This window comes from Cherax quadricarinatus, chromosome 47 (genome assembly GCF_038502225.1).
Source record: "Cherax quadricarinatus isolate ZL_2023a chromosome 47, ASM3850222v1, whole genome shotgun sequence".
NCBI lineage: Eukaryota > Metazoa > Arthropoda > Malacostraca > Decapoda > Parastacidae > Cherax > Cherax quadricarinatus.
The window spans coordinates 24,563,291-24,589,334 of NC_091338.1; the positions used below are offsets into that span (position 1 = coordinate 24,563,291).

The 26,044-nt window shown below is 39.3% G+C and overlaps 1 protein-coding gene across 1 annotated transcript in view; it reads right to left on the reverse strand.

The window, feature by feature from the left end:
- Positions 1-2,320: 2,320 nt before the first annotated feature.
- LOC128696577 (probable glutamate receptor) overlaps positions 2,321-26,044 on the reverse strand; it is a 136,030-nt gene continuing 112,306 nt past the window's right edge. Inside the window, exons 12-14 of the mRNA XM_070094761.1 lie at positions 23,393-23,492; positions 5,854-5,983; positions 2,321-2,569 (exon numbers count right to left, since the gene is read on the reverse strand). Of these exons, the coding sequence (XP_069950862.1) occupies positions 2,447-2,569; positions 5,854-5,983; positions 23,393-23,492 (353 nt within the window). The 3' untranslated portion in view covers positions 2,321-2,446. The remainder of the gene's footprint in view (positions 2,570-5,853; positions 5,984-23,392; positions 23,493-26,044) is intronic.

Genomic DNA, 26,044 nt, shown 5'->3' on the forward strand with positions numbered 1-26,044 from the left:
GCGGAGAAATATATTTTAGTGGAGGGCAACATGCGGGTGGTGGAAAACAACATGTGGGTGGTGGAAAACAACATGCAGGTGGACAACAATATACGGGTAGTGGACAACAACATGCAAGTGGTGGACAACATGCGGGTGGTAGACAACAACATGCGGGTGGTAGACAACATGCGGGTGGATAAGAACATGCGGGTGGATAAGAACATGCGGGTGGTAGACAACATGCGGGTGGTAGACAACATGCGGGTGGTAGACAACAACATGCGGGTGGTAGACAACATGCTGTTGGATAAGAACATGCGGGTGGTAGACAACAACATGTGGGTGGTAGACAACATGCGGGTGGTAGACAACATGCGGGTGGATAAGAACATGCGGGTGGTGGATAAGAACATGCGGGTGGTGAACAACAACATGCAGGTGGTGGATAACAACATGCGGGTGGTGGACAACAACATGCGGGTGGTAGACAACAACATGCTGGTGGTAGACAATAACATGTAGTTGGTGGACAACATGCGGGTGGTGGACATCATGCAGGTGGTAGACAATATACGAGTGGTGGACAACAACATGCATGTGGTGGACAACATCATGCAGGTGGTGGACAACAACATACAGGTGAACAACAACATGCGGGTGGAGGACAACATGCGGGTGGTGGACAACATGCAGGTGGTGGACAACAACATGCGGGTGGTGAAAAACATTATGGAGGTGGACAACAACATGCGAGTGGAAGACAACATGAGGGTGGTAGACAGCATGCAGTTCGTGGACAACATGCGGGTGGCAGAAAACAACATGCGGGTGGTGGACAATAGCATGCGGGTGGTGGACAACAATATGCGGGTGGTCGACAACATGCGAGTGATGGACAGCATGCGGGTGGTGGACAACAACATGTGGGTGGTACACAACAACATGGGGGCTGTGGAAAACAACATGCGGGTGGTGGACAACATGCGGGTGGTAGACAACATGCGAGTGGTGGAGAACATGCGGGTGGTGGACAATAACATGCGGGTGATGGACAATAGCATGCAGGTGGTAGACAACAACATGGGGGTGGTGGATAACATGCAGGTGATGGACAACATTATGCAGGTGGTGGACAATAACATACAGGTGGTGGACAACATTATGCAGGTGGTTGACAACATGGGGGTGGTGGACAACAGCATTCGAGTGGAAGACATGCGGGTGGTAGACAACATGTAGTTGGTGGGCAACATGCGGGTGGTAGAAAACAACATGCGGGTGGTGGACGACAACATGCTGGTGGTGGACAACATGCAGGTGGTGGACAACAACATGCGGGTGGTGAACAACATGCGGGTGGTAGAGAACATGCGAGTGGTGAACATGCGGGTGGTGGGCAATAACATGCGGGTGGTAGACAACAACATGGGGAGGTGGTGGACATGCGGGTGATGGACAACGTTCTGGTGGACATGCGGGTGGTGGACAACATGCGGGTGGACAACATTATGCAGGTGGTGGACAACATACAGGTGGTGGACAACATTATGCAGGTGGTTGACAACATGCGGGTGGTGGACAACAACATACGGGTGGTAGACAACATACGGTTGGTGGACAACATGCGGGTGGTGGACAACAACATGCGGGTGGTAGACAACATGAGAGTGGTGGACAGCATGCGGGTGGTGGACAACAACATGTGGGTGGTGGACAACAACATGCGGTGGTGGAAAACATGCGGGTGGTAGACACCAATATGAGTGTGGTGGACAACATGCGGGTGGTGGACAACACGCCGGTGGTGGACAACAACATGCGGGTGGTCGACAACATGCGAGTGGTAGACAACATGCGGGTGGTGGACATGTGGGTGGTACACAACAACATGGGGGTGGTGGACAACAACATGCGAGTGGAGAACATGTGGGTGGTGGACAATAACATGCGGGTGGTGGACAACATGCGGGTGATGGACAACATGTTGGTGGTGGACATGCGAGTGGTGGGCAACAGCATGCGGGTGGTGGACAACAACATGCGGGTTGAGGACAACAACATGCTTGTGGAGGACATCATGCGGGTGGAAGATAACATCAATACACTGAAATTTTGAGTTTTCTCAAGGTAATGGAGTTTCGCATTTCTATTATGTTCTTTAAAAGGATCACATAAAAAAGATTAATAGTTTTTTTAATTTTATTATGTGAAAAAGAAGGAAATTATTATATAACTCGTGACTGGGAATATTTAAAAATATCACAAGTAACTTAAACACTTTCGTGCTTAACCCGCGTGTAAATACACGAGAGAACTCGGATTTTTTCCCACTCCAGTTATTTTTTTCCAGTGTGTACGTTAAGAACATAGAACGTCAAAGTGTTCGTAATTATATGCAATAAGAAACATAATTGGTGAAATACGCAAGAGGTTGTGTAATATCTTCAGTAGATGCTGCCTGAGATCATGAAGAAAGAGGAACAAGACACGAGGTGTTTCGAGTATGGTGCAGACAGGCTGTGAATACTTCGAGTACCAGGACCACAAGGCCGAGCATCAGTCCTCCAGCCAGCACAGTAAACATACCCTGGAATATATAACGTAAGTAGTACTTGAGCATTTTGTGAAAGAAATACCAGATCTTTACTGTCATCCTGGTACTGGGATTTATATTACATGTACAGTATTTCCTCAAGTACAAATGTACTTGAGGAAATATTGTACATGTAAATAAATCAGAATTGTTCAAGAAAGTACAATCAGCCAAAATTACGAAATCACACTCAAGAAAACATTTATGAAATTGTCACTAAGTTACTTTGCAACCAAGTCAAGAATGTGAACACTTTCGTTTACAAATGAACATTGTTGTACTGTACTGGGTATTTTTATTGCACATGTGTCTTATTTATCTACCTGTAAGCATTATATACCCTGAAGAATATGATAAACAAATGTGCATTTAGGTAAGGTTTTTCTTACCAATACAACTCCTCACACATCAATTTTATGTATTTGCATAACACTGGTAACTTCGTCCACTATGGCTCGTACAGCCACTCATTCATGGCCCATTATTATCATGGGGAGCGCTAAATTCATAGGGATTATATAGCGCCTGTGGGGGGAGTAATGGCAATCAAGATTCCCTCACCAGCAACAAGGAACCGCCCTTTGGGGGATTTTTGGTCCAGTCCTAGCTCGTTAGGGGATGACAGTTCAGTTGCATGGCGCCTCCCAGATAGGCTGACTTCGTTGGTAGTCTTAGATGAACGCTAGCTTTTTTCACGGAGTATATTTTATGTCTTTTCAAAGTGCATGCGCTGGTTCTGTCGTAGAGGGTATGTACGATATCTTCAAGTATGTCGCTTGGTGCTGAGTCTAGCTTCAGTACTTACACTATCATTTCTAGTAGTACAGCCCAGGCTTTCTGGACAGTTAACTTAACATGTCCAGCAAAAGAGTAAATAGTGCCTTTTCCTGACACTGCTGGTGCTGTCTTAGGTCCCGGTTCAGTCCTCATTTCATGAGCTACCACATACCAAAACTTGATGCCAGGATTCATCTGATTTGCATCCTTTGGGACATGGTATCAGCTTCATCATGAGAACATGGAGTGAACAAGGCCAGATCTGGAAGCTGTAGCTTACTAAAGACTGCCCCTCCATCGGTGATGACAAGCACCTTTCAAGCTAAACTGCTGGAAAGGTGCTTCTCACAGAAACCTGAATAGCTTGCCAATTGCTTGAAATGGCAGTTGTAGCCACTGAACGTTTCTGAATTCCTTTACCAGACTTCCATCATGTACTGGTTTTCAGAGAGTGTCAAAAATAATTTTTCTAGATCAGCATGATGGAGGTTGTAACATTCTCACAAAAACTGGATGAATATTCACGGGAAATCCATTGAATTTTTTGACTGCGGTTCACTTCATCGTAGCAATGACTACTCCATCAGTAGCTGTGCAGGTTGCTACATCGTTAATAGACTTATTTTTCTGCACGATAAGTCTTTGGCAGAAGCTTGGAGCTGCACCTAGTCTGTCCTCTTTACAGCATACACAGGTTCAACTGCACCGCGAACTACAATCTGCTTTGTATCAAGGACAATCGAATCCATATTTTATCCTCAAATGGTCCGCCCATTTCTTTAGTCAAATGGACAAGGTACTTTATAAATGTTTGGCCATCAAGTAGCTTCTTCAGCCCAAATCAGAGACGAGCTGTGTAAGATTAGGAGGAGTTTGAGGTAATCAGTTCATCAAAGTCAATGTGCTCAGTCGATCACTGAACTGACCACACCGACTCAAGGCTGAAGGACTGATTACCTAAAACTCCTCATCTTCCACCGTTGTGTTTTGGACTGAAGAAGCCACTGGATGGCGAAATATTTAAAAAATAAAGATTTCCCAATGTTGCTCAGGTGTCTCAGTTATTAACTTCTTGGATTTTCTGAACTATTTATACAAAATCACGAGAGTTGTCCGTGAGATCAACTGTCCTATTTCCTCTGCTGAGGGAATTATTTTGTTCCTTTGTCTGTTCGAGTGGAAGTTATGTGAATACATTCCTCACCTTTTTGCCTCAGATTTCTTGGCTACATTTGGGTGCCATGCTGCAAATTTATTTATAACATCTGGCAAAATTAGTATAGGTTAGTGCCATGAATCCAAGGACACATTCTGTCAGGGCTTTAAGGTTCATTGAAAATGATGCCAGTCGCAAAGTACAGCACTTCTGGTTCCAGCAAAGTAGCCCTGTGCAGAAACTGGGGGATGGAATCTCTTTCTTTAATTGAGTAACTGTAAGATATTCTGATGATTTTATCAGAGGCCAGGCAGATCTGCACTATGAAGTATTTTCTGAGTCTCAGTAGTAGGCACAGTGAAAAAGAATGTACAGTGCTGCTTCACTGATCTGGCGAGTTCTACTTGCACGGGTCACATAGGTACAGTTGTATGTAGGCTGGAGTTAGCCGTCCCTGGCATGACAAATTCTTGGGGTCAGTCTCCCAAAGTTTCGAGTGCTGCCATCTCAATGTAGCGCCAACTAAACATCACTATCACCTTGTCTTTACCGTAGCTCCTTGGCCACCGACGTACGAATCACAGCCCGACTAGTCAGGTACTGACTGAAGTACCTGTCCAACTCCCTCTTGAAGACCGCCAACAGGCTATTGGTAATCCCCCTTATGTATGATGGGAGGAAGCTGAACAGTCTTGGGCCCCTGACACTTAATGTGTGGTCTATTAGTGTATGAGAATAGATGAACAACAAAAGCTTCTTGGCCGTGGGATGAACAGTAGGATCACTGTTGATGCTGCTGATACAAACAAGTTACAGTTGTGCAGATTGTAAAAATCATCTTAGTGAGAGTTCTCTGACTGATTTATTACAGTGCTGGGTCCACAATATATACCTAGCAACTAGCACGGTTCTACTCCCCATTTATCTTTCTTTATATTTACAGAGAATCGTTCATTACTGCTTACCTTAGGCTTATGACCTGGAGCGATGTATAAATAGATATACCATGAACGTTTCTAGGGTTGTGGTACGAGACAGAACGGTTATATATATATGTGTGAACAGGAATATATATGAAATATTAAATCGATTTCAAAGCTGTTTTGAAAAATACAATATTAAACCTAAATTGAAGAAACTGCTTCTCTAATTCATAGTGAAACTAACCGACATATCGGTTCGTTCTGCATCATTATATTATTTGTCCAGAACAGCACAAAATGTAGTCCAATTTTTCATCAGCAATTTTTTATATTTTTTTTTGTAAATTAAAAAATTATTTAATCGCTGAAGGAAGGCTTTATTTTCAAAGAGGTTTTTATTGTCTTATTTTTTTTTAACTTGCCCAAAGGTTAGCGAGGGAGAGAGTTGTTTTGACAGTGATCCTGGTGGGAGGTCGCTCACATCTGGTGGAGTTGATACTGAGTTGCTTCATCCAGTAGTCATATAGACCAGCTTCCGTCACCAACTTGATTCTGTGTGTTGTAAAATATGAGAATTTGCTGATAAATATAATCATTTACCCATTGATATATTTTATAACAACTTAACTAATTCCTTTGCTGGTAAGGCTACACATAGCAAGGAAACATGTTCACCAAGCCTCATTCCGCAATTATCTTAACAGAAGGGCATCAATAACAATCTGTAAGTCTCACAAAGTCAATTTTTTGTACTATGCACAAACATATATAAATATTAAATATATATATATATATATATATATATATATATATATATATATATATATATATATATATATATATATATATATATATATATATTGTAGGTAGTAGGTTGGTAGACAGCAACCGCCCAGGGAGGTACTACCGTCCTGCCAAGTGAGTATAAAACGAAGCCTGTAATTGTATTACATGATGGTAGGATTACTGATGCCCTTTTTTTCTGTCTCATAAACATGCAAGATTTCAGGTACGTCTTGCTACTTATACTTACACTTAGGTCACAGTACACTTACATGTACAAGCATATATATACACACACGCCTCTGGGTTTTCTGCTATCTTCTTTCTAGTTCTTGTTCTTGTCTATTTCCTCTTATCTCCATGGGGAAGTGTAACAGAATTCTTCCTTCGTAAGCCATGCGTGTTGAAGAAGGCGACTAAAATGCCGGGAGTAAGGGGCTAGTAACCCCTTCTCCTGTATAACTTACCAAATTTAAGAAGAGAAACTTTTGTTTTTCTTCTTGGGCCACCCTGCCTCAGTGGGATACGGCCGGTTTGTTGAAAGAATATGAATATATATATATATATATATATATATATATATATATATATATATATATATATATATATATATATATATATGAACGCGACTCGACCCTAAGACCCTCCGTATTGCAGTGGCTCTGCGCCTTGCTGCCCCAATTCACACAGAATATATGTGTATTTGCGGCGAAGCGCAAGCAGATCAATACGGTCTACATGGTCTTAACTGTTCCAAAACCAAGGGCTGGCATGCAAGACACAATGAGGTCAACGACATCATAAAGAGAACCCTTGCTACAGCTGGATGCCCAGCCGAGAGGGAGCCCCGATCACTAACAGCCAACAATACCCACAACCCAGCAAACTGCCCCGACAGGATCACCATCTATTCTTGTAAGAATGGCAAGCTCTTAGCATTGGACTATACCTGTGTGTCCACGCTGGCTGACACCTACATCCATCACAGTGTGGGGCGACAGGGAGGAGCAGCTGACCACAGGGAGGAGTACAAGATAAGCAAGTACAGGGACATAAGCCAATACTATCAATTTGTCCCAGTGAGATCAGAGACCTTGGGATCATGGGGAAAAAATGCAACATGTTTCATTAAAGAATTGGGTTCCAGGCTCATCGACACCACCAGGGACCCAAGGGCAGCCACTTTCATGTTCCAGCGCCTCAGCGTAGCCAACCAGAGGGGAAATGCATGCTGCATACTTGGCTCGCGTCTGGCTCCGGAGGAGCTGGAGGAAATTCATGATCTTTAATACATTGTACCATTGTATTCATGTTTATGTTTTCCTGTAAAAGTATTCTGTTTATTAATAAATGTTCACATAGAATATAAAATATATAAGGGGTGGTAGAAGAAAATATTCAAACAGCTCCGGGGAGAACCTTGAGTTTTCCCTGAGGTACGTTTATTGTCTTCTCTGAGGATGAGGGTCCCCATTCCAGGTATATATATATATATATATATATATATATATATATATATATATATATATATATATATATAATTAGGGTCCGACTCTGATGTAAACTGTGTGACCGATAGCCTCGGAGAAGTGGATAAAAAGGCCTCAAGGAAGAATATTTGGATTTCTTCCTGAAGCCGTCTGAATATTCCACTTCCCCTATCACCCCAGAGATACATTGTTGATATAAAGATGGCATATACAGTACATGAGGTGTGAGAGATACATGTCTAGTGCATATTGTTACGTGTTTGTCACTGATTATAATACGAAAATCTTATCATATATGCAAGACAAGGCACTTTCAAGTACTCTCACAATTCTCAGTGCGCCATCAGGAGCTATGCAATATTGCAACTGAAGAAGTGAGGGGAATAGCGCAGAATAGCGCAGAGTGGGCCTGTCGCCTCCTGGCTCTCTTAGAATGTAGCCAGCAATCAGCGTCACACCCACCACTGCCACCATCCCCCGTCCCCTCCATATGGGGTAAGAAGGTTTATCTTGCATAGCTTAGACTGTCTGCGATTGTTTGCATATATATATATATATATATATATATATATATATATATATATATATATATATATATATATGTCGTGCCGAATATGTAAAACTGGTCAATTAGCAAGAACTCATTTAAAATTAAGTCCTTTCTGAAATTTTCTCTTATACGTTTAAAGATATATTTTTTTCAATAATGTTAAAGCAAAAATTTTTAATTTTGCACCAAAAGAATCTTAGAAAACTTACCTAACCTTATTATAACAAGAACAATTTATTTCAGCCTAACCCAATTAAATATATTTTAAATACGTTGACAATAATTTAGAACTAAACAAACACAATCAAATATATATTTTTCGTTAGGTTCAGAATGATTTTGGCGAAATTATTGCATACACAAATTTTCACTTGTCCTATATGGCAAGATGAGCGTTGCTATTTAAGCCAAGATGGCAAGTTCTGCCTATTCGGCACGATATATATATATATATATATATATATATATATATATATATATATATATATATATATATATATATATATATATATATATATATATATATAATATATATATATATATATATATATTGATTGATTTCTGATGATATATAACAAAAGCAAAATTTCATTCTGCTAATTCGGCAAAGATACAAGATGCAAAACAACCACGGAAGGAGATAAATGAGACCTCTAGCCCTTTCGTGTTGCAGTAAACACATCATCAGGAGCTTGCAATGTTGCAGAAAAGAGGAGGAGGTCCAAGCAAATGCGATCAGAGGAAGCGTTTTTACTCGAATGAGGAGGAGAGTCTGGCAGCAGTATTGCCCCCTGGCCTACCAATAGCCAGAAAGGTTGAATATTGTAGGATTAGAAAGCAGCAGCACACAAGCACTGATACTGTTATCATAACCTTATGAACATAACATTAGTAACATGACAATTATCAGTTATTTGGCAATTGTTTTAGGAATTTCCCGGACCTCTAGAAAACAGGTCCATTAAAAGGGATTCATTAAAGAGAGACATCTGTAGTGTATAGAAAGGAAGACTGCCATAGTTTATATAACCCACATGATTCTGAGGCAAACTCTGGTTTAACCATCATGAAACGAGTTGGAAAACAGGCCCTCATTCCTCAGTGTGGAACTACAGCACTTAAGACAATCCAAGGCATTCGTAAATGAATCCGATTGTAGGCTATGTACAACAGCTACAACTAAAATCGAGTCTAATTTGAACTAACCGCTACTGTTATTATACAATGAACGCTTATCATGTTTAATAATTGGCGATATTTTTTTCAAGCCAACCTGAACAAGGGCAATGACTCTGGCTTCCAACCAATTTGCCGAGTTATTGTAGATTCTAATATGGCTGAAAATCGCATCAGATTCCTTGGCGGTTCATAATGAATAGTGGTGATGTGATATCATGACATCTAGAGGCTTATGGGTCTGTCCCACATAAAATAAGTTGCATCCATTACAATCAATTCTGTGAACACCACCAACACACTGTTGAGGAGAATTCTTTATCAGAATGTTTTTAGCAGTCCGTGATTTCTTAAAAACTGCTTGTATGTTAAATCTTTTTAGGGCATTCGGCAGGGCAGATAAATTCTCATTGTGTGGGAGAGTCAGCACATTCTAGGTTCAGTTCTATGATAAGGTTTCCCAGCTGCCAGCAACGCCGATTCCACGAACTACTTAAAACACAGCAGTTTTATGGCAGTGTCCAATATTTTCTTAATTTCTTCGTCAAAGAACTCCAGGCTGCACACTCGTTAAGCTCTTAGAAACATATTAAGAAAGCATGCCTTTTAACTCTTGTCTCATGGTAGTAGTAGTGATTGTATGAGCACACATTTGTGTCCTTCATATATACTGCAAACTTAAACTTACTATCAACCCGGTGTATCAACACATCCAAGAATGGAAGTGTGGATTCCACTTCTTTCTATTTTGTGAATTTTAATAGACGGAACCGAAGCATCAAGTTCGAGTGCAGACGCTTCCTCTGATCATATTTGCTTGGGCCGCCTCCTCTTTTCTGAAACATTGCAAGCTCCTGACATGTGTTGATTGCAACACGAAAGGCCTAAGGGTATAATTCAACTTCCCCCGTGGTTGTTTTGTATCTTGTTTCGCTTGTTGGCGATTTTTGCAAATATGAATACCACTTTCTAAGTCTTATCCCAGTACTCTAGACTTTTGCCTTTGTCTTTTGTTTTCCCTTACAAATCTGTGCTTCCTAAGGCCCATAAAGTGGCTTTAAATTTAGTATTTTTACAAAAGTGCCTCAGTGAACAATATATTATATTATCACACTGGCCGATTCCCACCAAGGCAGGGTGGCCCGAAAAAGAAAAATTTTCACCATCATTCACTCCATCACTGTCTTGCCAGAAGGGTGCTTTACACTACAGTTTTTAAACTGCAACATTAACACCCCTCCTTCAGAGTGCAGGCACTGTACTTCCCATCTCCAGGACTCAAGTCCGGCCTGCCGGTTTCCCTGAATCCCTTCATAAATGTTACTTTGCTCACACTCCAACAGCACGTCAAGTATTAAAAACCATTTGTCTCCATTCACTCCTATCAAACACGCTCATGTGAACAAGTATTACCGAAATAGCTTCTACAAAACAGGTTGGGTAATCTGTCTTCGACCTCGTTTGATCAACTCCACATGTTAGTAATTACTCATAATACTGACCTGTTTTAACACGAAAGAAAGATGTTACTTATTGAAGTGAGAAAGATCAAACAAAAGTTCTTCAACATGGTACCACTCGAGTAGCAAGATCATTTATTACATTATATATATTGGGGATTGAGAATAATGAAACAAAAAACTAAATGTTACATGCTAGGAAACTAAACAATCTCATAGAATAAAGTGGCTGATCCCAACGTACTAACCCGGAGTTTGCTATTAACCCGTCAAATGTTGAACTTACCCGGGACCAACAGAAGTATTGGGATACGGGTTAAGTTTCGCGCCTGCTAGTGGGGGGCACTAATTATTTTGACATTGCCAAGTCTTTTTGCAATCTTGAAAAACAAGGGTACCTATCCCCTGAAACGTTCAACATTTGCAAAGGCATGGTATATGGGGCTGTGCTCAGATCTGTGGAACCGTATTGTCCTCAAAGATTTGTTAAGTCATACCATGAATTAAAGAAAGATCCTGGACTTCACCTTACGAAAGGAGACAAAGCAACTGCGATAGTTATTATGGACAAGGTAGAATATAGCGGAAAAATCAATATATTATTAGAAGACAGGGATACTTACGTGCCTCTTAATAAGAACCCGTTGGACCAGGTTAATAGTAAGTTTAACAAATAACTTAGAACCTTACTGTGACGCAATGAAGAATTAAACAGTCATCGGCGAGGTCGGCGAAACTCCCTTATATGTCCAGTTTAATTAAAACCCTCAAACCCGGTTTTCCAGCGAGACCTATTATTAGCTGCATAGGATTGGCTACATATACCCTTTCAAAATGGTTGGTAAAAATATTAACTCCATTGCTTCGCAACATTCCTGAAGCCCCACATGAAAACTATTGTTGATCTCATTGACAAATTGCAAATTATTAACATGTCTAATGATTTTACACTAGTAAGTTTTGATGACACAGCGTTGTTCAGCCGAGTGCCTGTTCCCTACTGAAAAATAAAATAGACGAGTTCTCCTTGCCTTCTGATGAGAATATCTTTATTGAAATGATTAAGTTGTGTGTAGTTGATTGTAAATTTGAGTTTGAAGGAAAATACTACACTCAAAGGCAGGGAATACCTATTGAGCAATCTGTATATGGAGATTTAGGGGCTAGGTTGTTGAAAGATATCCTGACCTGTAAAGCTAAATAGTTGAGACATGTGGATGTCATTTTGTCTTTGGCGAAATGATATAGCCCTGAATATATTTTTATCGAGACGTAACGCTTTGGTCTCATCTATTAAAGTCACTGTAGAGAAAAAAGTGGAAATTAAACTTCAATTCTTAGATGTGTTAATACAACGGGTTGATAGAAAGTTTAAGCTTCCAATACATATGAAGATCACAATACACTACTACTACTATTCCAACCTTGAGACAGACAAGAGTAAAAAGGAGTGTTTTTCTCACTGTGTTTTTGAGAGTTTACCGAGTGTGCAGCCTGGAGTTCCTCGATGAAGATATTAAAAAAAAAATATTTGACTGCCATGAAACTGCGGTATTTTAAGGAGTTCGTGAAATCAGCAATGCTGGCAGCTAGGAAAACTTATCACGGAGCTGAGCCTAGGGTAACACCTCAGATCTAGAATGTGCTTGTTCTCCCATACAATGAGAAATTATCCGTCCTGTCGATTATCCTTAAAAGATTCAACATTCAAGTAGTTTTAAAAGCATTCTGATAAAGAATTCTTCTCAACAGTTTGTTGGTGGTGTCTACAAAATAAGTTGCAACGATTGCAACTTGTCTTATGTGGGACAGGCCTGCAAACCTATAGATGTTAGGATATCACAACAATCCTATTCGATACAAACTGCCCAGGGTTCTATTGTGATTTTCAGTCACATTAGAGGCTGCAATAACTTTGCAAATTGGTCAGAAGCCAGAGTCATTATACCTTGTTGAGCTTGGCTTGAACGGAATATTGTATAATTGGCAATTATAAAACATGATAAGCGATCATTATATAATAATAATAATGGCTTGTTCAAATTAGACTCGAATTTAGCTGAGGCTATTGCACATAGCAAAAAATCGGACTCTTATATGAATGCCTTGGATTGTCTTAAGTGTTGTAATTCCACACCAGGGAATTAAGACCTGTTTTCCTGCTCGTCTCATGATGGATAGACTAGCGTCTGCCTCAGAATCTTGTGGGACAGATAAACTAAGGCTATCTTCCTTTGGATAAGCCACTGATGTTTAAACTTAAATGACCCGTTTTCTAGAGGCATGGAAAATTCCTAAGACAATTACAGATATGCTGAACCTCATCATCGCTAACAACGATGATCTAATAACTAATATAACCGTATCAAAGAAAATACACACAGATCACAACATAATAGAGGTACAGACATGTATGTGCAGGGTTCCTAACCTACAATATGTGATCAGTTATGAGGGTGCCTTCACAAAATTCAGCTTCAATAACAAAAACATAGAATGGGAACATGCCAACCATATCCTAAATGAAACAAGCTGGGAAGATATCCTATACAACACGGATCCGAACCTTTGCCAAGAAAAAATTAACTCTGTTCAAGGCACTTTTCATTAAGAAGAAAAAAAAGAGAAGATGTAAACTAGAAAGAGAGACACGCTCCCTATATAAGCGAAGGCGAAGGATCACAGAGCTGCTGAGAGAGGTCAGTATATCTGAAATACGAAGAGAGGCACTGGTCAGAGAAATAGCAAATATCAAACTTAAGCTTAAGGAATGTTACCGGAGACAAGAATCTCAAGAACAACTAAAAGCCATAATCTAAGTAAAAAACAACATCCAGTATATATATATATATATATATATATATATATATATATATATATATATATATATATATATATATATATATATATATATATATATATATATATATATAAAGATTTATGTCAACAGCATTTGGTGTTCCCAGGCGGTGCCCTCCAGTATTGGGCCTCTGCTTAGACGAGATGGGACATTCACAGATGACAGCAAATAAATTAATGAGATACTAAACTCCCAATACGACTCAGTGTTCAGCGAGTCTTTAACCTGACTAAGGATCAGCAATCTAAACGAATTCTTTATAACCGAGACCCAAAATTTGGTCTCTGATATTATCTTAACACCACAAGACTTTGGTAAGGCAATAAATAACATGCCCATGCACTCTGCCCCAGGCCCAGATTCATGGAACTCCGAGTTCATAAAAAACTGCAAGAAGCCCCTGTCACGTGCCTTCAGCATTCTGTGGAGACGGAGCATGAACACAGGGGCCATCCCTCACTCACTAAAAACAACAGACATCCTATAACATAAAATTTTTTGAAAGGGTTCTAAGATGTTTCCCAGTCCTAGAGTATTCAATCTTTCTGGCTATTGTAGTGCCTGTGGGCATTGCCTCCAGCCTCTCCGTCTCATTCGAGCACAGATGCTTCTTTTGATCGTATTTGCTTGGGCTTCCTCATCTTTTCTGCAACATTACAAGCTCCTGATGCTTTGATTGCAACATAAAAGGCCTAGAGCTACCATTCAACTCTCCTCCCTCTCTGCTGGCTGCGCAATTCTTGTAGGGTTGGGTGGTCCTGTGGTTTAAAGCGTCATGTGGTTCTCGCTTACCATGAGTACAACATGGGTTCGAATCCTTGGCTAGCGGAGTGCTGTTATTGATGTATATATCTATATATATATATATATATATATATATATATATATATATATATATATATATATATATATATATATATATATATATATTGAATAAAGAGGCAATGGGAAGGAGTACAACATGCATGACATCTCAAATACTTCATCTAGCCTAATCCAGACAGATAGAGAGGCACAAATGATGATTGCCTTTGAAGAAATATATATTTTGTAGCTACTAGGAGAAGCCAGAAATTTTAGTAGATCGTTTATTGAAATGCCTTTCATTGTTTCAAGAATTATTTCCGAAACATAAAATAACTATGTGCTAAGCAAAGATTATAATGGATTATAATGGACTTAGGGAACAACTGTCTAATCTTGATTGGGGTTATCTAGCTAATGATTTTATTGACGATAATCATACTTATGAATATGAAGGGATCTGCTTTTATGATTGTTTTCTTAATAATGTACACAGTGCCCAGAGTATATACATTCCCCAGAGAGAAATTAGGTCTAATAATAACGATCCCAAATGGGTTAACAGGAGGCTAAAGCATCTATTAGGGGAGAAAAGGGGAATTTATAGGCACATCAGAAGAGGAGAGGTTAACCTTACTGCTCAATATGTTCAGCTTAAAAGAGAAGTAAAAAAGAGGATTAGAAAGGCTAAACGTGACTATGAAATTAGAATTGCTAATGAATCAAAGACTAATTCAAAGGGGTTCTTTCAAGTGTATAGGACGAAAGTGAAGGAAAAAGTAGGACCTCTGAAAATTGGGAATGGACAGCTGACGGATAACGAATTGGAAATGTGCTCCTTATTTAATGACTATTTTTTGTCAGTTTTTACACAAGATGATGTAAATGAGATTCCAGTAATTAACAATTATTTAGTTCCTGATGAATTTAAATTAACTAATATTACTCTCACGAGGGACATGGTTATTAAACAGATAGACAAACTGAAGCAAAGTCCCCGGGACCCGATGAGCTGTTTTCCAGGGTGCTTAAGGAATGCAAGATGGAGCTTAGTCAGTGGTCAGTCGTCACGTGAGGTCACAGACCCTGAGCTGCTTTGGGGATTAGCGTGGACGGTTACAAAGCATGGCTTGCTTCTGCAGTGTTTTAAAAACTGAGGTTGGAGAGTTGAAGGAGGAGGTCTTGCTTCTCCAGGAGGAGATTAGGAGGCTGAAGGTCCACCTCAATGGGCCTGGGAGAGAGTGTGAGGTGGTTGGAGATGTGGGGAATGAGGCTTCTAGCAGTGAGGTGCAGTCTGTCTCTCACTGTGAGGAGGCTGTAGGTGGGGAGGGAGCAACGGCTACCAGCAGTGAGGTGCAGCCCAGCACCTGCTACAAGTGGCGAGTTGTTCACAGTAATGGGAGGCGCATCAGAGTAAGGAAAGTTAAGAGTGAAGATCTGAAGGTAGGAAATCGCTTCTCTGTTCTCCAGGATGAATGTACTTCAGTGGCCAGTGAAGGTAAGGGTACTACTGCCCCTGCTAATGAAGGTAAGCGCATTCTTGTGGTTGGTGACTCTCAGGTAAGATATGTTGACCGTGCTTTTTGTAATAGGAATAAGAAGATGAGAGATAGAGTGTGCTTCCCTGGAGCTGGTGTTGGGGACATTGTCAACAGGCTGGATAATATCATGTCAGGTAATGGGAACAAGCCCATTATCTGTCTCAGTGCTGGTGGAAATGATATTGGGAAGGGTAGGAGAGAAGAGCTGCTAGATAAGTACAGGTCAGCTATAGATTTCATTAAGTCTAAGGGAGGGATCCCAATCATATGTAGCATCTTGCCTAGAAGGGGAGTAGGAAATGAATGGTTGTCTAGGGCAATTGGTGTAAATTTCTGGCTAGACAGATACTGCAAGGAACTTGCAATCCCATTCATTGACAACTGGAACAACTTTTATGGCAAACATGATATGTATGCAAGGGATGGGGTACATCTCTCTGGGGCAGGGGTGGTAGCACTTGCAGACTCGATTGAGAAGGCCATTGGTGAAATGCCTATGATTTTAAACTGATGGAAGATAGAGGTATGGGTGTGTGTGGGAAACAAGCAGGTTGCAACACTAGGGTTGGAAACATTAAATGTATAAAAGGCATTCAGCATGAAGTTATAAATAAAGACAATAGAACAGGTCAGCAAACAAAGGGGGACAGCAGAGGGCAGCAAGGGACTAGCTCCCTTAAGGTTTACTATACTAATAGCAGGAGTGTTAGAAATAAGATAGATGAGCTAAGATTAATTGCAAGTGCAGGAAACATAGATATTATTGCTATAACAGAGACCTGGCTCAATCTGAAAGATAGAGAGATGCCCTCTGAATGTCACATACAAGGCTATAAATTATTCCACACTGACAGGGTCAACAGGAAAGGTGGTGGAGTAGCGATGTATGTCAGAGACAATTTAAATTGTTGTGTTAGACAAGATATTAAATTAGAAGCGTCAGCCACTGAATCTGTTTGGTTACAGCTTCTCGAGGGCCGAGAAAAACTAATTTTGGGTGTGATTTACAGGGCCCCAAATCTTGATAGGGAGTGCAGTAAACTTCTATGGGACGAAATTCGTAAGGCATCTACATACGAAAATGTTGTGCTAGGGAGATTTCAACTATAGACAGATTGACTGGAGCAATTTGACAGGAAATTTAGAGTCGGGTGACTTTCTTGATACGATCCAGGATTGTTTTTTAAAACAGTTTGTGACGGAGCCAACTAGGGGAAATAACCTCCTTGACTTGGTTCTTGCCAGTAGGGAAACACTAATTAATAATCTTGAGGTTAATGATGAGCTTGGGGAGAGTGATCACAAATCACTCAGTTTTAACATATCATGGAATTCCCCTAATAATGGCAATCAAGTCTCCGTCCCTGACTTTCGCTTGGCTGATTTCATAGGACTGAAAAATTACTTAGGTGGGCTGAACTGGAATGACCTGACTAAGGGTCAGGTAGGTGGTGATGGTTGCCGATATGATGCTTTCCATGGCATAGTTCTAGCTGCTCAGTCAAATTATGTTCCAAATAGGGAAATCAGATCAAACAAAAATGATCCTAAATGGATGAACAATAGATTAAAATATCTGATTGGTCAAAAGAGAGGCTTATATAGGCAAATCAAAAGAGGAGAGGGGCAATTAAGAAATCGATATATTCAGTTAAAGAGAGAAATAAAAAAGGGAATTAGAAAAGCAAAAAGAGATTATGAGGTTAAAGTTGCAAGAGAATCGAAGACTAACCCAAAAGGATTCTTTCAGGTATACAGAAGTAAGATCAGGGACAAGATAGGCCCACTCAAAAGTTCCTCGGGTCAGCTCACTGACAGTGATAAGGAAATGTGTAGAATTTTTAACACATACTTCCTCTCAGTTTTTACACAGGAGGATACCAGCGATATTCCAGTAATGATAAATTATGTAGAACAGGACGATAATAAACTGTGCACTATTAGGGTCACAAGTGACATGGTCCTTAGGCAAATAGATAAATTAAAACCTAACAAATCCCCAGGCCCTGATGAACTGTATGCAAGGGTTCTAAAGGAATGTAAAGAGGAGCTTAGCACACCTTTGGCTAATCTTTTCAACATATCACTACAAACTGGCATGGTGCCAGATAAGTGGAAAATGGCAAATGTGATACCTATTTTCAAAACAGGTGACAGGTCCTTAGCTTCGAACTATAGACCAATAAGCCTAACCTCCATAGTGGGAAAATTTATGGAATCAATAATTGCCGAGGCAGTTCGTAGCCACCTTGAAAAGCATAAATTAATCAACGAATCTCAGCATGGTTTTACAAAGGGGCGTTCCTGCCTTACGAATTTATTAACTTTTTTCACTAAGGTATTTGAGGAGGTAGATCATGGTAATGAATATGATATTGTGTATATGGACTTCAGTAAGGCTTTTGACAGGGTCCCACATCAGAGACTATTGAGGAAAATTAAAGCACATGGAATAGGAGGAGAAATTTTTTCCTGGATAGAGGCATGGTTGACAAATAGGCAGCAGAGAGTTTGCATAAATGGGGAGAAATCAGAGTGGGGAAGCGTCACGAGCGGTGTTCCACAGGGGTCAGTGTTGGGCCCCCCTGCTGTTCACAATCTACATAAACGACATAGATGAGGGCATAAAGAGCGACATCGGCAAGTTTGCCGATGACACCAAAATAGGCCGTCGAATTCATTCTGACGAGGACATTCGAGCACTCCAGGAAGATTTGAATAGACTGATGCAGTGGTCGGAGAAGTGGCAGATGCAGTTTAATATAGACAAATGCAAAGTTCTAAATGTTGGACAGGACAATAACCATGCCACATATAAACTAAATAATGTAGATCTTAATATTACGGATTGCGAAAAAGATTTAGGAGTTCTGGTTAGCAGTAATCTGAAACCAAGACAACAGTGCATAAGTGTTCGCAATAAAGCTAATAGAATCCTTGGCTTCATATCAAGAAGCATAAATAATAGGAGTCCTCAGGTTGTTCTTCAACTCTATACATCCTTGGTTAGGCCTCATTTAGATTATGCTGCACAGTTTTGGTCACCGTATTACAGAATGGATATAAATTCTCTGGAAAATGTACAAAGGAGGATGACAAAGATGATCCCATGTATCAGAAACCTTCCCTATGAGGATAGACTAAGGGCCCTGAAACTGCACTCTCTAGAAAGACGTAGAACTAGGGGGGATATGATTGAGGTGTATAAGTGGAAGACAGGAATAAATAAAGGGGATGTAAATAGTGTGCTGAAAATATCTAGCCTAGACAGGACTCGCAGCAATGGTTTTAAGTTGGAAAAATTCAGATTCAGGAAGGATACAGGAAAGTACTGGTTTGGTAATAGAGTTGTGGATGAGTGGAACAAACTCCCAAGTACCGTTATAGAGGCCAGAACGTTGTGTAGCTTTAAAAATAGGTTGGATAAATACATGAGTAGATGTGGGTGGGTGTGAGTTAGACCTGATAGCTTGTGCTAACAGGTCGGTTGCCGTGTTCCTCCCTTAAGTCAATGTGACCTGACCTGACTAGGTTGGGTGCATTGGCTTAAGCCGGTAGGAGACTTGGACCTGCCTCGCATGGGCCAGTAGGCCTTCTGCAGTGTTCCTTCGTTCTTATGTTCTTATTAACGAGTGTGTTTAATGCGTCCATCCTTACCGGTGTTGTGCCAGAGTTGTGGTTCCTATATTCAAATCAGGGGATAAGTCCACTCCTTCAAGTTACCTTCCAATAAGCCTGACATCTATAGTGGGCAAGTTATTAGAATCAATTATAGCTGACATTATCAGAAGTCACCTTGAAGAGCATAACTTGATAAATGAATCTCAGCATGGATTCACGAGAGGTCGTTCCTGCCTGACAAACTTACTGACGTTCTTCAATAGAACATTTGAGGCAGTTGACAGTGATAAGGAATATGATATTGTTTACTTGGATTTTAGTAAAGCCTTCGATAGAGTACCTCACAAGAGACTCTTAAGAAAAGTGGCAGTTCATGGTATAGGAGGTAAAGTTCTAGCATGGATAGAGGCATGGCTTACCAATAGAAAGCAGAGAGTTACCATTAATAGAGTGAAATCTGAGTGGGGATTAGTTACTAGTGGCGTTCCACAAGGATCAGTTTTAGGCCCACTCTTGTTCATAATTTACATTAATGACCTTGATGAAGGGATTACGAGTGACATGAGTAAGTTTGCCGTATGAGTAAGATAGGCCGTATAATTCACTCTGAGGAGGATATCAATGAACTCCAGGACAATTTGGACAAATTAATGTCTTGGTCTGAAAAATGGCAGATGAAGTTCAATGTGGATAAGTGTAAGGTACTTGCCCTTGGTAATGAAAATAACCCTCGAAGCTATAATCTAGGTGAAGTAGAGCTTGATCATACAGAATGTGAAAAAGACTTGGGAGTCATGGTAAGCAGAAATCTAAAGCCAAGACAGCAGTGCCTTAGTGTGCGCAACAAGGCCAACAGATTACTTGGATTTATCTCAAGAAGTATAAGTAACAGAAGTCCAAAAGTTATTTTACAGCTCTATACATCACTAGTGAGGCCTCATTTAGATTATGCTGCTCAGTTTTGGTCCCCTTACTACAGGATGGATATAGACTCATTAGAGAACATACAGAGAAGAATGACTAAAATGATTTACTGTGTAAGGAACCTCCCGTATGAAGATAGACTTAAAGCCTTAAATCTCCACTCTCTGGAGAGGCGTAGAATGAGAGGAGATATCATTGAAGTGTATAAGTGGATGACAGGCATAAACAAGGGAGATATTAATAAAGTACTGAGGGTGTCGAACCAGGTAAGAATTAGAAATAATGGATTTAAGTTGGATAAATTTAGATTTAGAAAGGACATAGGTAAGTACTGGTTTTCTAACAGAGTTGTAGATGCGTGGAACAGTCTTCCCAGTGGGGTGGTAGAGGCTAGGACCTTAGGTAGCTTTAAGAAGAGATTGGACAAATATATGAGTGGGAGGGGCTGGGTTTGATTGGTGTCATTGGGCACGGGAGTTATTTCTTGGGTTGCTTTGGGTAGAGGTCGTTTTGATTACGACCTGCCTCGCAAGGGGTAGTAGGCCTTCTGCAGTGTTCCTTCATTCTTATGTTCTTATGTTCTAAATAAACGTAAATTAACAAAACAAAATATGAGAAACGTTTAAAACTCACTAAACCAGGAAGGTTTCTTCAGTTTTAAACTTGGAAGATTTATTGAGTGAATCAAGAAGTTACAGTCCAAGACAACCCTCTGCATTGAATGTTATCATTAGACTCATTAAATGATAATAAACTACGATTATTTTTCAGTAAACATTTTAATTGCAGAGTTTCTTACCAACAATCTAAGTTGTTGTTGCTTTATATGTAAGGTTTCCATACTTCTTAAAACCTAAGTATTAAGTATTGTTAAATTCACCTGGACTCTGTGTTTATGTAAAGTAAAAGGACACAAGTGCAACTAATGTGACATTTATTGTGGCAACGTTTCGCTCTCCAGGAGCTTTATCAAGCCATTCGCTCCTGGAGAGCGAAACGTTGCCACAATAAATGTCACATTAGTTGCACTTGTGTCCTTTTACTATACATATTGTCGGTAATTCTACCAACTTTATTACACTCTGTGTTTACTTGTGAGAAACAAAATGTAAACAAAGACATCCAGTGCTTTAATTACTATTTTGCCATGACAATTACAAAAATCAAAAGTGGAACAGGACAACATAGTTTGTGCAAAGAAAGGTATAAAATACCGACAATATGAAGGTTAAGACACATGTGCAACATCTGGATATCTTTATTGTAGTAGACGTTTCGCCATCCAGTGGCTTTATCAATACAGATTCTAGGACATAATAGGAAGACAGTAGAACTATATACAAAAGATGAGGTAATCAGTCCCTCGGCCTTGGAGTTAGTGTTCACAGCATCGTGGTGGAGGAGACTCTCCTCCACCACGATGCTGTGAACACTAACTCCAAGGCCGAGGGACTGATTACCTCATCTTTTGTATATAGTTCTACTGTCTTCCTATTATGTCCTAGAATCTGTATTGATAAAGCCACTGGATGGCGAAACGTCTACTACAATAAAGATATCCAGATGTTGCACATGTGTCTTAACCTTCAGGACAACATAGTATAATAATCGTGGCGATGCACTAAACCCAAAATAACCTGATAAGGCTTCTGGGGAATACGAGCACCGCTTCCCTTCGTTCTTCCTCTTAAAAGTGATTCCCCAAAGATTACAGGTTTGTAGATGAATGGTTCAGAGAACCGACATGTTGATAAATTAGACACATGTGCAACTCTTGGGTATCTTTATTGAGGAAACGTTTCGCCACACAGTGGCTTCATCAGTCCATACATAGGAGAAACTTGAAGAACAGGAGGAGAATGAGGTAATCAGTCCCTCAACCTTGAGTCAATAAAGATACCCAAGAGTTGCACATGTGTCTAATTTATCCCCAAAGATTACCATACATTATAAATGCTATATAATTATTTGGAAGAGTAAATATTGAATTATATAACCAGGTTCGTCGCAGCAGCAAAATATTCAACTAATAGTAAAAATTAACATAATATTAAACTTTCAAGAAAATTTGTGTACACTGAGCGGATAAAAGTAATAACTGATAATGGCTTTTAATATGAAAAACGACTGTGAAGGTATAATCATGCCACATAAAAATTGATTTTAATATATAATCTTAACAACAGGTGACGACCATATAATCGAATTTGATGAGAAACGTTAAATTCACCGATGGTCATTGTTAAGATAGACTTTCTAAGTATATAAGAATAAAGATATACTAAAGAATTTATTTGCAACATTTCTAATCTAATTAGAAGTCAGAGCGGGTAAATGATGTGGAGTTTTATGGAATGAACCAAAATATGACAAAATTATAAATATGCAAGAAAATTAAAGATGGAATTATGAAAAATGAGCTTCGAAAATTAGAATGGCAACATCAAATTTAAGTTCTTAGAAATTCACATATGTAACAAAAACACTTGCATGATCACTAGAGACAATGGGACAATAGACATGGTAACTCCTAGGAAACTAACAAGAGAAAAAGACTGTTATATGGATTGTATGAAGTAAATATTTACCACCATAGTTTTCTGTCTATGGAATATGTTTGACGAGTTCAGAATGCATCATCTATATCACTTTAACAATAATTAAAATAATTTAAAATACTAGAAGAAGCCACGAACGTAGTTCTAATCCTGTAATCACAAAAAGATAATTAAGCAATTTGTATACGTCTTACCTGTTACTCAAGGCGGGCACTAGTGGACTCTCCTTCTGACCGATCATGCAGAAGAACGCTGGTAGGAACACTTCTCTCGATTGATAAAAGTCACACTGACCTGTCGAGAACAGTGTTGCTTGGCCTAGCAATGACAGAGTCATAGATATGAAATACTGTATTTTAGTATTCTTGGAATCACTTAGACGAATTTGATTTCCACCGTAATAACATCCAAATATCTTTTCGCTTATATCCTCTCAAAGCTTTTCCTTGCTACTCGTCAAAATTTAGCGATAGCCAACTAGGAGAGAAGGCAGCGGTGATGGACCAAGTGATGATGTTGACGAAGGTAGATCGGATGATTATTGAGAATGAGAGAATTGTAAGAAAAGCTTAACAATATCTTCCAAACGCGAACACACACACACACACATACACACACACACACACACACTAGGAGAGGCTAAAAGTAGGTCAACCTGATGACCCTGGAGGACATGAGGTATAAATTGGATATGATAACGACGTATAAAATACTGAAACAAATTTATAAGCTGGACTGGGCCAGAATGTTTCTGAGATGGGACACAGATGGTAGGAAGAATTCAGCCTCAGGGTTGTCAGCAAGCGAGCAGGATATTTTAGAGAAGGGATACACGAACAAAGGGACACACTTGGAAGTTAAAATCTCAGACGAGTCATTGGGATGTTTTGAAGTATTTTTTTCAGTCTTACAGTTGTCAAGAAGTAGAACAATCTAGAAAATAAAGTAGTGGAGGCAAGATCCATAGCTTTAAGAACAGGTATGGTATGGCTTTTGGAGCAGGGAGAGAGTGAACCTAGTAGCGACCGGCTATGAAGCAGAGCCAGGAGCTGTGACTCCACACCCACACACACACACACACACACACACATACCATTCAAACTAGAAAAATCTAAAGACTAAAATAGAAAGAGTGACTTTGTAGGGTAAAGAGAGTAGAATACAACCATCCACAGCTAAGATGGACTATGTGGACAGATGGATAGTTGATAATGGAGGGAGAAATTTACCGTTTAGGGTCTAGGAAGAAGAAATAATACACAGTGTATATATATATATATATATATATATATATATATATATATATATATATATACATTATATATATATATATATATATATATATATATATATATATATATATATATATATATATATATATATATATATATATATATATATATATATATATAAACCCTTGATATATATATATATAATAGAATTTAAAAAATGCAATAGTTTAAGCAAGTTATATAAAGTTAGTTTTAGTCCAAAAATAAAAATCTTTACATTGTTGTCAATGAAAAAATAATCTTTCATTCTGTAAAAGAATATTTTGAAAAAGTTTAAATTTTAAAGGAATCTTGCTTGAACTTGGCAAGTTCAACTTATTAGACAATATATATATATATATATATATATATATATATATATATATATATATATATATATATATATATATATATATATATATATATATATATATATATATATATATATATGTATATATAAAAGAGAGAGAGAGAGAGAGAGAGAAAGAGAGAGTCCTCTGCTTGGACCCAATCTTAATAATTAATGCAGTATGTATATATTTTCCTATTCACTTAATATATATTGCCGACAGCATTATTAATAGCTAAAATAATGTTATTGTGCTTTATAGTATAATCTGCCCTTATATTGTTAGCTATGTGGATAGGTAGGATGTTTATTCTAAGTGACAGGCGCTTCACTGCGAGCAACTAGACTAACTGTTGTTAGTTTGTTAGCGTCTGGCGGTCCCTCGCACCCCCAATGAAGTACGGGTGTCACGAGGTATTGCATGGCTTGGTGTGGCCTCAGGTCAGTCTGGGCCTGAATAGAGCCTACGGAACATACCTTTCATATTATGTTCATATCTGACACTGATTTCGTTGGTGTACTTCCGCTGAGAATGGTTATTCTTAGGCTTAGAGATTGTGAAAGAGGTTGCGTGTCTTTGGCACTCTAGTTAGATCCTAGTCTCAAAGTTTGGATCCTATTGTGTGTAGCAGAGACTCCGCTGCTGCAATCAGTAATCGTATTAAGCTGGAATCTGTTTATGTTTTAGAAGTTACTCAGCCTTCATAAAGGATCACTTAATGGTCCCTGGTATGGTCGGTATCGTTATCTACTTGTCTCTGACGCACAGTCCCCTCATGGAAGGTTCCTTGATGTTGGTGAGGGGCTCTTGATTTAGGGAATTGGATCTGTGCTCCAGTTCCCCGAATTAAGCCTGAATGCCTTCCACATCCCCCCCTCCCCTGGGCGCTGTATAATCCTATGGGTTTAGCGCTTCCCCCTTGATTATAATAATAATAATCTGACGCACAGTGATAACTTATTATTGGCTGAGATTTCGGCCTATGTCTATACTTTAACATAGATTTCTGGCTTTAAGGACCATTGTGTTTTAAAGTTAATGTATATATAGTCTCGACAAGTACCTAATACGAATCTCTCGATACGTTTCAGGACTTTCATATAAATGTATTATTGTATAAGACTCAAGCCATTGAGTATAAGCATTGTAAAGAAACATTTACAAGTCAGTCGTACGTCGACTGTTTTCCGTATTAAGTGAATATTTATGTATTACACTGCAAGAG